Here is a 15,267-nt window from a genome sequence, read left to right as displayed (position 1 = left end):
GACCGGCAACCGGCCCGCTGTTTAAAAAAATTCCCCGCATTTCCCCGAGGAGAAGAATGTGAAAGTGCGAATGCACGAGTTGAATTTGCGCGGTTCGGTAATGTTCGCGAAAGAGAGATCACACACACACACACACAACTACAAAGAAAGAAAGATGCATTTATTCACAGACACCTATTTGTGTTGTCGTTGTACTTGATTGCTAGAGCGGATCTCAGCTTTGAAATTTCGTGTCAGTACTCCTTTAAGCGGGTGCATTAGCCCTTCTCACGCCCGATTTCTGGCCAATCCCCCACGTGGGTATGTGCCATGTCAGCGGCCAGGCAGCGCGCGCCCATCTCCCCCCGTTGCCAAGGAAGACGAGGAGATTCCTGGCCAATCCCCCACGTGGGTATGTGCCATGTCAGGGGCCAGGCTGCGCGCGCCCATCTCCACGTGCGCGGACATCGCCGGTGGACGCAGGTTCAGGGTCGCTTAAGAAGTGCATTGCACTTAAAATACTCCTAATAACGCACTACTTGCGCTGCACGGAGTAACATCCGGCTGCGCTTATGAGGCACAGCGGAAACTTCCGTTGCCGTTTTGAAGTTCAAACTTCCGTTGCCGTTTTGAAGTTGTACCCTAACATAGCACTGACTACGCAAACCACTAACCTCCATGGCAGTGCTCTGAGCCGACAGCCGGGTGAAGCCCACGATGTCGCTGAAGTAGATGGTGACGGAGTCGAAGCTCTCCGCCTCCACCCTCCTGCCACGCTTGAGCTGGTCCGCCACGGTCCTGCAATGGCGTCCGATCAGTCAAGCAGGAAAAATCAAAGCCCCTCTCTCAGGAGAAACATGATTAAAACGCGAAACTTCCTCCCACGCAACCAGAGTCAAGTCCAAAATCCACTCTCCCAAAGCCAAAAATCCACAATCCAAATCCAAAATCGAAAAAGCCAACGTCTAACCCTACACCAACGAAGTCCAAAACCAAAGTCCAACCATGTTTAGAGAATGAATTGCATCATCATCATCCCTTTCCTGTAGTGTGGTTAAAGATAGCTTTCCTGCAGTGTATTTCATCGTCATCATCGCTTTCTTGCAGCGTGCTTAAAGGTGGCTTTCCTGCAGTGTATATCGTGATCATGACCGCTTTCCTGCAGTGCGTTTAAAGTTGGCTTTACTGTATTGCCTTTCACTCGGACGGACGACGCTATCAGTGGCGCATAGAAAGTTTCGCTTTAAAAATTGAAAGTTGTTTCGTTGTTTGAGAGTCATCATGTCGACATAGCGAGGGACATTTTTAAACCTTGGAAACCATGTTTCAAACCAAGAATTTGTTCTTTTCGTTTGGAAATTTTGTTAACGAAACGAGAGCGTTGGTAGTCCAACTGCACTTAGGGTACTTTTATAGCGAAGCTCCCCACGCCTCAATGATGGCGATGTAGTTGCGTCAGAACGCACTGCAGAAAAGCCAAATTTACAGAGTACGTTTCCACCAAAGAGGTTAAAAAATTGCAATTTATTTTAACCTCCTTGGTTTCCACAAAGGGTACATGACGATGATTATGATGATTAAAACGAGAAGCTTTCTCCGGTACAAACGCAAAGTGTACAATCTAATCAGCCAAAGTCCAGATCAACGGCAACGCTAGCGTAACCGAATAAGCACGCTCAGAAGACCCAGCCACGAACTGATAGATACAAAATCGTAACATCACATACGGTTAGCTCAGCGTTGTCGTAGATTTGGACTCTGGCTGATTGGATTGTGGACTTTTCGTCGTTTGCACCGGAGAAAGATTCGCGTTTAAACCATCTTCAAGAAAGGGGCGTTAGACTTTTTTTTCACCGACTATACAGCTTCTGCAAGTTCGTTTCTCTTTAACATTACTCCTCGCCCGTCCTTACGCACCCCTTTCCGCATTCGATCTTAATTACTATTCCTAGCTTTGTTTTATTAATAACTATTATTACTGTTATTTTATCTCACCCTTTTATCTATCATAGAAGTCGTTTCTTTCTTCCTGATTTGTGACGCACGTGCTTTCGCAGCCATTCAGAATTTAGGCAGCGTTTCGTTGGTGCAGACGACGGCTACGCCGGATTTTTGTCTGAATTGCCATATAATGATTTTGCATTAGCGAAAACGTAAAGAAAAAGTTGTTTTCTTTCGAAAGTGAACTCTAGAACAGCTTCACAACGGCTCACTTAGGCGACTTCGTGGGTGTATACGATGCAAGAAAATAACGTACTTGAATTCTTGCCGAGTGTAACGGCAAGACATAACACACAACAGAGGCGAGGCTGCTTAAAACATGTAACAGATGCTTCGTATAACGTATAACAGAAGCTGCACAGGAAAAAGAGAAGGCTGCTATGATTTGTGTCTCCATTTTATTTGCTACATTTATTTCCTCCGGTGGGTGTATGGCAACAAACGGAGGGGATTGAGCAGCTGCTCCTTTCCAAACAGCCCGTCCCTGTCACAGCTACCTCAGTTTGCCGTGAATGCTGTTATACCAGCGTATGTCACCGTTAACTTGCGGTTATAAAGTCGTAGTCCACCACTGTATCCTCGTTACGGCTGTGTAAAGCCGAGAGGGAAGCAGAAACCCGTAAACCCTACAAGAAAAGAAAAAAAAAGGAATGTAGGAAGCTCACACTTACTCAAAATTTTAAGGTCACGAAGCTGTACGCAACCTTCCCGAGCTTCACAACAGTCAAAGTCCACGACTGCAGCCTATTTGCTTCTTCTGCGCTGCCGCAATGACCTTTACTCCACCATTGTTGCTATAAGAGTGAGCTTCCTTCATTTTTTTGGAAGCGATATTCATTGGACATCACCCTGGAGGGGCGTACGTACTCTATGACGTGCACAAGTCTTTCTCGTTCCGAGCAAAAGTTCCCCCGGTTACGGCGAGCGCTGCAGTCTTTCTTGTTCCGAGCGAGTGTTCCCATGATTACGGCGAGCGGTGGAGTTTTTTTCTGGCCAATCTTGTCCAGTCTCCCTAAGTGGGTATGCTTGGCTTGACAAACGTGTGCGCCGGGGACGCTTGGCGGCCGCCGCGAGGCACGCACACGTGAGCGGTAGACTTTTCTTGGTTGTGTTAACTGCCGAGCTGTCGCCGCGCGGCCCGTGCTCACGTGTGCGCTCTTGGCAATTTCTTGGTACTTTTAACTGCGGACACGAAAAATTAAAATTTGCTAAACAGCGTCGCTGTTAAAAAACGCGGGATTTTAGAATTTATGCAGATGCTTTGATGAATCATAGCTACGATGTTTCCGCCTTTCTTTTGTGTCGTGTTCGAGCAGTTTTTGCGGTGCCCCGATCCTCGTGAGTCACTGTCGACGTTCGGCTTCTTCGAGCACATGCTTGCCATGCAGTGAAGCGTGATGTGCAGCCGTGCACAATAAGGCTCGCTTTATTTGAAGCGAGGGCAATGCGCACGTTCATTATACCTCCGGAAATTCGCCACTGTCCCTAATGCTTCGACAACTACCGCTGAAGAAACCACCATTGCGATCGCCGTCACCACAACCACAGACACTAGGGTTGTAACATCGTAACCATCGAGCTGAGGTTGCATGCCGTCCCCAGCCATAAAAAAATTAAAGCCCTGCATTGAATTTAATCCAGAGCCACTGAATAAGTTACACTTTACTTAAGCTAGCTTTTAATAAATTAGCGTTTACTTAGTGACACTAATCTAAATCGTAGGGACTTCGGTACACGCCTCCCTCCCAGGGAATCAGGTGCCTCACGCCGCTGCCCTTGACACTGCCATCGAGGGTAAACTAGTCCGGGCACTCCCGTCGAGGGTGGATTATTCGGCCTGAGATACGTTATAAAACTGCAGCGTTTTTAACAGGGCGAAGCATAAGAGAGAAAACACGGTACGCTGCGCACGCAACGTACGCAGCACTATTGCCTATACTCGGTGACAACTTAAGAACGGCACCGGTAGCTGCCGCTGTGCCTTATCACCGTAGCCGGATGTTTCTCCGCGCGGCGCAAGTAGGGCGTTACTGGGAATATTCTGAACATGGCGTGAGCCGTTCCCGTGATTTTTTGGACTTAATATGCTCATAAACGACTCCAGTGACGACAAACAAACTGCGTGAGACAAGGCAGACGATATCACGCATTCATAGCAAACCCCTTTCAAAACGCGCGCTCACTGACGTCACGGGTCCGGCGCTTTGGCGGAGTTGATACACTACATGAGGTGGTGCCGTTCTTGAGTTGTAACCGAGTATAGTGGCCTTTCTTTCACCCTTGTTCTACCTGGGCAGCATCTCGTAGAGCAGGGCGTCGGCTCGGCGCTTCTCCTGCGCCAGTTGGTCGGTGCGCTGGTCGATCAGCGCCTCCAGGTTGGTGGCGTACGTCTCCATCATGGCCAGCATGTTGTCCACGATGCTCGGCTTGCTGCGTCCACCATAGAGAGAAGAGGTGGCTTCTGAAGTGCGTGCGTGATAACAGCAACTCCGTAGGCTTGAAAACTGCTATACGTTGTTGCGTCGTTTTTACGGCTCAAATGCTTTTTGCGTAAAATACATTCCAATTTTCGTACTGTGTGCTCTTTCCTTCGCGATATACCTAATTGAGGAGGGCGTGAGGGGGCGTGGGAAGGTACTGATGAGGAATTTCTTTGGCCATGTCGCTCATTGTTACAGACGGTTATCACTTTAAAATCTCCTTGTTTGCGGGACTGAAATTTACAGCAAGCAGTTTGAATTTTCCAGGGCGTTCAGGGGTGCTTACGACAACCACATCATTCTCTTTATCTGCAAACAAAAATTCGGTCAAATTTGTTTAAAATCAGTAGCAAACAGAATAAATCCAAATGGAGTTACCGCCTAAGCCAACAACGCCCTAAAGGTTGCTGGATTTCTTCACAATTATGAACTTCTGCTACGGCATGCAGGTTTCACGGGTTGCTCCAAGCACTGTTTATCAATGTTTATCTATTTGCGACACTTGTGAAAGTGAGAATATCTGACGACGGGGTTGGGGGAGGGGGATGATTAGGATGATGGTCGGATTTTTATGGCGCAAGCTAGGGGGGGGGGGGGGGGATGGAGGACAAGTGTCGACGCATATCATAGTTTAGGAAAACAACATCTGAACATTTATAACTATCATTGATATGCTTATATATATGACTGTTGTGAACATTTTTAGCCTTTGAACGCCGCTTTACCGCTGCGCTAAAAGACCAGAAGGACATGCTTTGCGGAAAAGCCGACTTTACGCATAGACATATAATCTTCGCTGTGTCTAAAGGTACGTCGGACGTACCCGCAATATTTCTTAAAGATACGTCGGATGTACCCGCAATATTTCTTAAAGATACGTCGGACGCACCCGCAAGATTTCTTAAAGATACGTCGGACGTACAGGGCCCAGAGTGGCTCGAAACTAGCGTGGTTATATCGAACCATCGACGACAAAACCATCACGCGTTTGCTGTATATAAGCCAAGAATCTAACGATGCCTAACCTGACGCAGAATGTATTTTTTTCCCTCGTCTTCTCCAGTTGGACCTTATTTGAAGGGGCGGTTAGAGCCCTCGCTGAGGTCAGAGATCGAATGCGGACCGCTACGGGTTCTCGCAAGAGGGAAACAAAATCATGTGCGACGCGAGTATCTTTATTTTTGTCCCCCTCATATGTTTCTTTTTAAAGCCCTAACCACATGGATTGTCGGCGTCATTCGGCGTCAACGCGCGGGCCCGCAGGAGACCGGCGAAGTCGCGCGCCAGTCGCTGCGTCGGCGGGCGTTGCTGGACACGTATGCCATCTTGTTGAAGTCGTTTATGAGCAGTTATTGTCGCTTCTTGAACTGCAATTATCAAGACTTTAGCTTTAGCAAAAAAAAAAATCACTTGGCGTCTTTATTTATTGCTAAGTATGTTGGCGGGCAAATATTGAAATGCTGCGAAATGTATCTCGAGCCATCACGGTCAAATCAGAACAAAATATGATGGAATGATAAACGAAGACGCACCTCGCACAACTGCTTTAGTTGCTACTTGATTTAACTTTCATGTTGCGTACCGACTGCACGTTCATGAATTCAAATTGTAAGCAAAACAAATTTAGCGCTGCCTTGATACTGAGGTTACCGTCGAACGTCATTTGTACGTGGAAAGGCAGGGTACTCTGGCACTCTGTCTGTACCCTGTATAAAAGAACTGATCAAACCCTCGCCGAAAAAAAAAAATAAAAAAAGGCCCATCTCCCCCCGAGGGGGACTCGAGTAAATGCGTCGCATAGGGGGTGGGTGTATTGCGTTAACGTTTAGTGTTTCGGGAGTTGGTGGGAGTGAATACGTGGTATCAGCAGCTTCTTGACGTAGTTTGAATGAGTCAAGGATATAAGGCGCGTTCGTAGCCTTTGACAGCTACGAACGCAAAGGCTACGAACGTAGCCTTTGACAGCTACGAAAGAAATTGACAGCGAGAGCGAACGCCGAGAACCGCCCCATCACGGCACGACCGCGCCACGACCACGTCATGACTACGTCACGATCACGCCACAACTGTTGTTGCTCCCGCGACAAAATACGACGCATGCGCGCCCCACCTGTTGCTGAACGCGATCCGAGCACGCAGAGAACACGGGAGGAGCAGCGGAGAGCAGGCGAGGAGGAGTGGGGGAGAGGGCGCACCTGGAACGGCTGTTGCGGACGCCGAGGCACGCCAACGCCGGGTGACATCGTGAGTTAAAGAAATGCTCTGCATTTAAAATACCTTCTTTGCTAGGATTCGAACCACGGACTTTCAAAACAGAAGCCCGGCTTTCAACCGCTCTACCACGCGATGAGACGAGGAGGTTTGAAGAATTCGGTGTACCAACTGAGGCTGCACACGAATAGTGTCGGGTGTTCTTTCTTTTGGTCGTATTTGAGAGATTTGAGCAGTGGTAACGCTTGTTTCTTGCGCACCGATCTTGGAGCCGAGGACAATAATGCTAGTGCTACAAGCGATGTAACCACAGCTCCCTTATTTGAGTCAAAAAAAGCTATCGCACATCCCCGGTCTCCCCTGCGCAAGCCACGGGAGCTACGAATGGAATGGAATGCGACAGAATTCTGGCGTTGATAACGCTTGCTCGTCACGCACCGATCTTGCTGACAAGCCACATTATGCTAATACTGGATCCGATGTAACCGGAGCTCCCTCATTTAAATCACACAAACCTATCGCAGATCCCCGATCTCCCCGATGAAAGCCGAACAAGCCACAAATGGATGAGCGCTTGCGAACAGAAATAGCTTGCAATTTGTCTCAAGGCAACCGATTACCGTAAGTTAAAAAGAAATTGATTGTTTTCTGCTGAAAGGAACGACCCCAAACCACGCGAAGACGGACGCTGCCGCTCGCTTTCCGATGCTCTCTCGCGCTGCGTCGACGCCGATATCTGGCGGGCGTAGACATCGGCGTCGCTCGAGTTTCAGCTAGCGTCGCCATGCATTTCTGGCGACGCGACGTCGACGCGAGAAAACGCTGAACTTACGCTGCATGTTTGGGCCGAGTGAAACTGAATACACCGACGTACTTAAAAAAGTTTCGCGGATACGTCCGAAGGATCTTTAAAAAATCTTGCGGGTACGTACGGCGTATCTTTAAGAAATCTTGCGGGTACGTCCGAGGTACCTATCTTTAAGAAATGCTGCGGGTACGTCCGACATACCTTTAGACACAGCGTATAATCTTATATGGGCTGGCGTCGTTTGAAGTTCGAGAAGCGAAGAGTAAAATATGTTTTGAGATGAGGTTGAGGGCAATGGATCAACGTAGGGGGACAGCTAAAGTTTTGAGGTACCTATACATGAAAAGCGTGGACACGCAGTGGCTAAGGAAGACTAGAAGGCTAACGATGAAATAAGGAAAGAGCAGTGTTGAATCAAAGACAGCCAAGGTAACCAAAAAGAGGCAAGGCGACAGAAACGAATAAATGGAGACGAAAAAATGAAGCTAAAACTTCTTTAGAGATGTACAGGGCTGATGAATTAGACATCAGAAAGGAAATTTTCTACGATAATTCTAAAGGAAGTGCTTTGCTTTTTGAGGTTAGAGCAGGTTGCTTGCGAACTAAGAGCTTTGTGGGGAAATATACACAAAATGATGGGGTATGCGTGGTCTGCGGAAAATAAACAGAAACTATACGGCACATTGTGTTAGAATGCGAGGGTATCCACCCGTATTTACATGAGGGAAATTTTCAGCTTCCAGAAGCCCTGGGATTTAAGGGTTGTACCTTCAAGGCTGTCGAGGCGACGAAAAGAAGATTAGAATGCTGGTGGACGAAAAGAAGACAGGGGAATATTGCCTAGGACAGTTACCACCTGTAACAGAAAAAATAAGTATTCTGTGCCTAATAAGTGTTTTGTGCCTGCCTAAAAGCCACGCTAGTATTAAACGAAGAGTGTAAAACACACGTATATTGGTTTCTTTTTAGTTTTTTCTGGTGAGATTACGCGTCATCACCCCGCTACAAAGGGGATACCATTATAAATCATCCTCATCATCACCACCACCACCACCATCATCATCATCATAATATATTTATTTATTTATTAAAAATACCCCTTAAGGCCCTCACTAGGAGGGTGTTACCGAGGCGGCGGGAGACATTGAAAAGAAAACCAAAACTAAGCTAACAGCAAGTTATAGGAAAAAGAAGTAAATGCAAGTTGGTGCGAGGCAAAAATAAACGTGTAGCAAGAAACAACACTAAAAAACCCCCATAAAGACGCTTATATACACACCTAAGAAGGCACTTTTAGTGAAGTTAAAATACAGTCAAACCCGTTTATAGCGAACTGCAATATGCACCGCGATTAGTTCGATATATTCAATAGTTCGATATAGCCGAACCCGCTTATAACAAACCTATTTCACGAGTTCGCAATCCGCGGGAGCCACCCCCCCTCCCATCTCCGCCATCCCCGCATGCAGAAACGAACATAGTAAATTAGCCATTACCATACACAAAATAATCCATTTATTGCAAATAATAAAGCTACTTTCCGCCTTAGCTGCCTACTTTGCAAAAAAGCGGTGATTTTTGTTTTCACTTTCATTTTGGCGGCTTCAACTAGCATATCATTCTCTACACGAAACATTGTTTGTACCAGTTCGAGTCCGCCTCCTCCAAAATCTAAAAAAGCATTGGCTGAGTACCTCGACTGCCCAAAGCGCTTCATTGTAAGTGTCGGACGGCTTTCACTCGCGACATCATCGGGAACGCTGGCGAGCTCTTCCCACAGTTCACCGATGCTGCTGTCTTGGTCCAGACTCGCGAAATTTGCGGGTTGCATCGTGAGTCCTGCGCGTCGGAAACAGTTACGGAAAGGATCGGGCATCACGTCACTCCGTGCGAGGCGCAATGTCTCAGTCGCGGCTCTTGCTCCGTGGTCGTGGCCAATCCACATCTCAATCGCCGCTTCGAGACCATGCATTTCGGCAGCCATTCTAGGCGCGCAGAGTTCGATATATCGGATGTGAACTTCGTTATAAGGAATATTTTCCCCATGTATTTCTGTAACTGAAATATTTTTGTTCGATATATAGCATAATTCGCTCTATCCGGGTTCGTTATAGCCGGGTTTGACTGTACTATGTTGTGCGTACAAGTTCTTGAAATTTGATTGGATCAGTGACAGTTGCAATACGAGATGACAGGGAATTCCAATCAACAGTCGTGCGGGGTATGAATGATTGCGAATAGCTACGAGTGTGGCATTTTACACGCGTCACCTTCAGGCACGGTCCTGTCGGATCGGGGAAAAATGGCCGATGACGAAGCAAAGAAAACTGCACGGAGTGAAGGGTGATGGCACAGTTTATTAAACAATGTGATAAAGTGATAGTTTACGCCGATGTGATATGATTAATGCGCGAAGTTTGAGGGCCGTGACGGTGGCCGGTATGACGTGAATAATACGAAAAGATGAAACGAAAGGAAAGATTTCGAATGTGTTCAATTTGGTCAACTAGATGGGAATGGTCATTCCGAAATAGACCTCGTCAACTGTATATTCGTATTCACAGATAACAACTTGAGAAGTGCTATAGTCTAGAGCACTCTAACCCGGTGTACGGTTTGAAAAAAAAAAATAAATGTCCCGCTTCTCTTAATCCGTATTTTGAGCGCAGCAGCTGCGATAATTTCATTTTGGTATACAATGTTGTACATAATTTATAAAAGACATACGTATGTACGCAACCATCGGCGGCGCGCACCACTGGGCCCTGGCTTCGGCTACCCTCAGCCTCAGCGCGTTTAGTAGCAGCGGCGGACGAGACACCCGTTCTGGCTGCATCACTATAAAGAATTGCGCAGGGTAAGAGGTTTATATAATGTTTATATATAAGGCTTACATAAGGTTTACATATCGGTTTTCTCTTCTGATAGAGAGACTTCTCTATGACTGCAACGCAACAAGGAGATCTCAGGACACAGCTGTTCGCGCCGCCGCCGCCGCTAAGCCTCGTCTAGGGCGGCGCGCTTCACAGCAGCCGCCACGGACAGTGCCACGCCCACCGCTCTCCTGCTCACTTTCCCGCCATTTTTAAAGACGATAGTCTTTCTTGGGCTACTTAAACCCACAAATTTTGGTCTGTCTGTATGAATGTCTGTCTGTAACTCGATTCAGCCACCCGGCCAAAGTAAAATTGGTATTGCGCAATAGTCTTATATGCTCACAGCCAAATGTAAGCGTCTAAGCCCGGTTTATATGTTCATACTTGTCAACTTTGTTGAACAAGAACAAGACATTACGCAAATATGAAACAGGAAATTAGTACACAAGGAATATTTACAGTGTTCCTTTATTAAAAAAAATCATGGATGCTTGGTTTTTCGATAGCAAATGATATTCTACATCTACTGCGGAAAACCGCCGCCTCCTGGCGGCATATAAAAAATCACGCAGCAACAGCAACGAAGTTCCACTAGCTAGGTTCCACGTTCTGCTTGCAACGCACGTGGAGCACAGCCACGCGGTTCTATAAACATTCAAGTCGGCCGCCTCCATTCACGCGCGTCTCCGCCGTACTGCAGCGCTGGCATCGAGGAACCCGGCCTGTAGCAGTGGAACGCGGTAAATTCAAATCGCCGCGAAACCTTTAGTGTGTTTACCTTGGGATGAGCGCGACGGTACAGGAACAGCATGAGAGGTGAGCGGGAAAGCAGAAGGGGGCATTTCCTCGGCAAATGTCTACAAAGACTATCGTCTTTTGACGACATTTGCACATTTGCAACGAAAAGAGCAAATACGCGGCCAAATTTTTTCCTCCCCTTTTCTCCTCATGCCACAACTCTTTCCTTGGCTTTCCTCGTCGAAACGTCTCCGCTATGACCATTCTGTCTCCCCATCCGCTCCGGGCTCATCGTTCGCTCGTCCTATAGTGTCAAGGTTAGGCACTGCATCGCGTAATCTAAGGGTTGCGCGAAAAAACGAGCTTCGCAAGCTTACAGGCCCCGACGCATGGGTCTGAGCCGTGCGCGAACAGCCTTGAAGTCGGGCCGCTGTTCGGGCGCCTCGGCCCAGCAGTCGCTGAGCAGCGCTCGCACGTAGTCTGCGTCCCACGGTTCGGGAAGCTGGGACAGCGGGGGCCGGAACGGACACTTGCGGCTCTCTACCGGCGGAGGATGGCGCACACGTTCCACAATCTCTGCAAGAACCATCTCTGCGTGAATCAGCCTGCAAGAATCGGTCCGTTCCACAAACTCTGCAAGAATCAGTCTGAATCAGCATGCTGGTATTTTGGATGTAAACATAGTGCATTATGAGATATCCTTTGGCCTCCCACGTAATCGTTCAGCCCATGTTATCAAAGGTTGGTCGTATACTCGGCAACTTCGAAGTGGTTCAGTGGATGCAATAACAATAGAGAGTTTTAGCTAACCGTTTTCGACGGTCCGCTCCGGTATCGGCGGCCCGCTTAGCGCAACCGGAGCCAATGCCGTTCGCGGCTTTGCGCGCCACGCATGCGCAATGGCGCTCCCGCTTGCTATCGGCGCGGAGCGGAGCGTGAAAAACGGTCAGCTAAAACTCCCTAATTAAGGAACAAGGACTACATGAGCATAGCTCGTCCTCAACTTCGCCACACCCCCTCCCGCTTCCTTATTTTTACAGCGAAGCTGTTTAGCAAATCGTAATTTTTCGTGTCCGCAGTTAAAACTGCCAAGAAATTGCCGATCGCGCGCACGTGAGCACGTGTACGTGAACGCGGGCCTCGCAGCGTCCGCCCGAAAGTTAACAAAACCAGGGAAATGCCCACCGCTCGTGCGTGCGTGCCTCGCGACGACTGCCCAGCGTCCCCTGCGCACGTTCGTGAAGCCAGGCATATCCACTTATGGAGATTGGCCAAGATTGCGGCGACCGCCCGGCAGTTAAAAAAGACCAAGAAAATTACAATCGCTCGTATGTGCGTGCGTGGCGGCAACCGCCCAGCGTCCCCCACGCACGTTTGTCAAGCCAAGCATAGCCACTTAGGAGATTGGCCAAGACTAGCCCCCCCCCCCCCCGAAAAAAAACTACAGCGTTTGCCGTAATCGCCGCAACACTTGCTCGGAATGAGAACGACTCCAGCGTTTGTCGTAATCGTGGCGAGACTTGCTTGGAACGAGAAAGACACTTCATAGCGTACGCCCTTCCAACGTGGTGCCCAATGATTATCACTTCCCCCCCGAAAAATGAAAGAAGATCAGTCTTTTAGCAACAATGATGGAGTGAAGGTCGTTGCGGCAGCGAAGAAGCAAATCGGCTGCAATCGCGGACTCAAACCTTCTTGATGGTCGTGAAGGTTGCACACAGCTTCGCTATCTCCGAGTCTTGCGCGTTAGTGTGCGCTTCCTTAATTTTTTTTTTTTTTGGTACAAAGCGGCACCAAGGGAGCAGGACTGGGCTAGCGCATGCTGTTTCAGCTGTCAGACTTCGCCTGAAACTGGAACTTGGCACTTGTTCAAAGATGTCATCCGAGTCAGCAGGAAATACATATTACCAGTTGGGTTGAGATTGGTCTTTCCGAAGGGTCCCGCCCTGGCCAGAGTCTCGAAGAGCACTATTGCGAAGGAGTAGACGTCGCCACAGGGCGTGCCTTCCGGCGGGCCGTCCGGATCCCGGAGGAGCTCAGGAGCGCGCCACAAGAGTCCTGCGCGTGGACGTTTTGGAACGACCAGCTTGTTCCAAAGCCTGTTTTCTTATCGCTCTCTTCTGCAAAAAACGGACCCACACGGAAAGTGTTCCGTTCTTCCTAAAACCGGCTATGCGGAAAAGAGAGACCAGTCGGACCATGTCGGGCTCAGTCGGACTAAGAAGAAACCACCCTTTAAGGACGCGTTTTGCAGAGAGGGACAACGCGGATATGGGAAGAAAGGAGGCCTTACACAGATGAACCCTTTCCTGCTTCTATTGTTTACTTGAAATGAATTCATGCTTTTAATACTGTATAGTCCCTTATATTTTTTAAAGAGCTTGCTGTACTGTTATTTATTGCTGCCTAAGTTTTAGGGCCGAAGCCCCTCAGGTGCTGGGGCTGTTGGCGTCGCCTGTCGTCGCCGTAGTCTCATGTAGTGACGGTGCTCAAACACCGGGGCACTCGTTAACGCCTCGCGCTAGAGAGCGTCGTGCTTCAAATACAAGGTACTTTTGTTGCAAAGCTGTAGACCTCTACCTCCCAACGGTTTCATCTCCGTTGGCAAAAATGCCAAGGCGCCAAGAATACACTTATACACTGCATTCGTCCCTCCCAGGGTTTCACGTTAGCGGAGATGGCCCGGGATTTTTTGCAGTTATTACCACTGTTGTTAACTTACCGAGGGTCCCGGTACAGTCATCGACTTTGAGACCCTTGTCTATTATTGTTTCTACTTTTGTGTTATTTGAATAATGCACTTCAGTAAACTTCTTTGACTCTTTGAACGTATTTGCTTTTTTTCTTGCGCCAAGAGGTGCAGCCCTAAAGAATCCATTCGCGTTTCAACGCGCCCGATTTGAACCCGAAACGACACTCAGCTGTGGTCCCTGCAGGGTTTCGGGCGGTCTCCCTGCCGGTGCAGGGTTTCGTCGTTCGCGTTGTGCTTCAGCTGCGCCAGTCCGAAGTCGGCCACCTTGAGGACCCAGCGGCTGTCGACGAGGCAGTTGGCCGACCGCAGGTCGCCGTGGGAGCGAAGGGGGCTCTCGTGCAAGTACACCATACCCTGGGGCGTGCCGAGGAAAACCGTTGCTTGTGTTGCACGAGAGCTTAAAATCGGAAGTTCGTATGAAGTATATTTATTCATGGACCCTAAAAAACCTTAACATGCCTGAAGAAAAGAAACTCTCTCCTTTTCGATATGTGCGGTGTCAAACAGACGTTTTTTCGATGGTTCAACATACCGTGTCCGAGGTCGTTGCTGATTACCCCCGGAACCGTAGAGTTCATCAACTCACCCACGTGAGAAAATACGGTGCCCCACTAAATGCCCTCCTGGCAGTGAATACGCTTGCCTGGAACACGCAGTGGAACGCTTGCCTGGCATCCCCGCGTTGAAAAAACTGGTTCTGACGGAACGGGTTCCGTAAAAGGTCGCCCCTGGAGCGAATTTGGCAGGAACCGGTTTTTGGGAGGACGGAGCCCCAGTCGCTGCTGGAGCGAGTTCGAGGGAAACCGGTTAAACCCAATGGTTCCGTTTTACCAAAAACCGGCTCCCTCCGTATTCATCCTAAGGAGCGGATTTCTTACGGAACCCCTTCCGTTAGAGTCCGTTTTCGCAGCACGGAGAGACAAAAAGCTGGTTTACGACAAACACACGGATCCGGTCGGGAGGGGTGGGCGAAACTACGACGAGACGTCGCCCACATGAAATGAAAATGCACACGTAACGCGTTGGCGCTGGAGAAAGTCGTATTAGGTGCCGAAACTTCAAGTTATAGTTTTTGTAGTGTCCGGCACACACGTTGTTTCGATTGTTATAACGCTCCCGCGACATCACATCCCATCCCGAGTATACGCTCACCTCGCTTCGCAGACTCGGTGTACGATTTAAACAACGACGTTACGTCCTCCTGCTCACCCGCACGAGGTCGGCGACCAGCGAGGCGACGAACATGGCGTCCAGCTTGATGTGCTCGTTCTCGAGCAGGTCGCGCAGGCTGCCTCGGCTGCAGTACTCGCTGACCACGCACACATTGGGCGGCTCCACGCACACGCCCACGAAAGAGCACAGGTTGTCGTGCCGCAGTTCCCGGAGCTGCTGGAGGAACCGAGAGCACCGAGTGGGGTAAAG

General features: G+C 48.8%; 1 protein-coding gene across 1 annotated transcript in view; it reads right to left on the bottom strand.

Annotated features, from left to right (window-relative positions):
* The window catches only part of LOC144165680 (guanylate cyclase 32E-like), a 64,433-nt gene that overhangs the window by 12,374 nt on the left and 36,792 nt on the right, over window positions 1–15,267 (bottom strand). The window contains exons 15-20 of the mRNA XM_077695490.1: window positions 15,055–15,231; window positions 14,016–14,199; window positions 13,002–13,151; window positions 11,471–11,669; window positions 4,270–4,410; window positions 654–777 (exon numbers count right to left, since the gene is read on the bottom strand). Coding sequence (XP_077551616.1) covers window positions 654–777; window positions 4,270–4,410; window positions 11,471–11,669; window positions 13,002–13,151; window positions 14,016–14,199; window positions 15,055–15,231 — 975 coding nt within the window. The remainder of the gene's footprint in view (window positions 1–653; window positions 778–4,269; window positions 4,411–11,470; window positions 11,670–13,001; window positions 13,152–14,015; window positions 14,200–15,054; window positions 15,232–15,267) is intronic.

This window comes from Haemaphysalis longicornis, unplaced genomic scaffold (assembly GCF_048455015.1).
Source record: "Haemaphysalis longicornis isolate Haplotype H1 unplaced genomic scaffold, Haemaphysalis longicornis Haplotype H1 scaffold_147, whole genome shotgun sequence".
In the NCBI taxonomy this organism is placed as follows: Eukaryota; Metazoa; Arthropoda; class Arachnida; order Ixodida; family Ixodidae; genus Haemaphysalis; species Haemaphysalis longicornis.
This window is presented reverse-complemented; position numbering and strand designations above follow the sequence as displayed.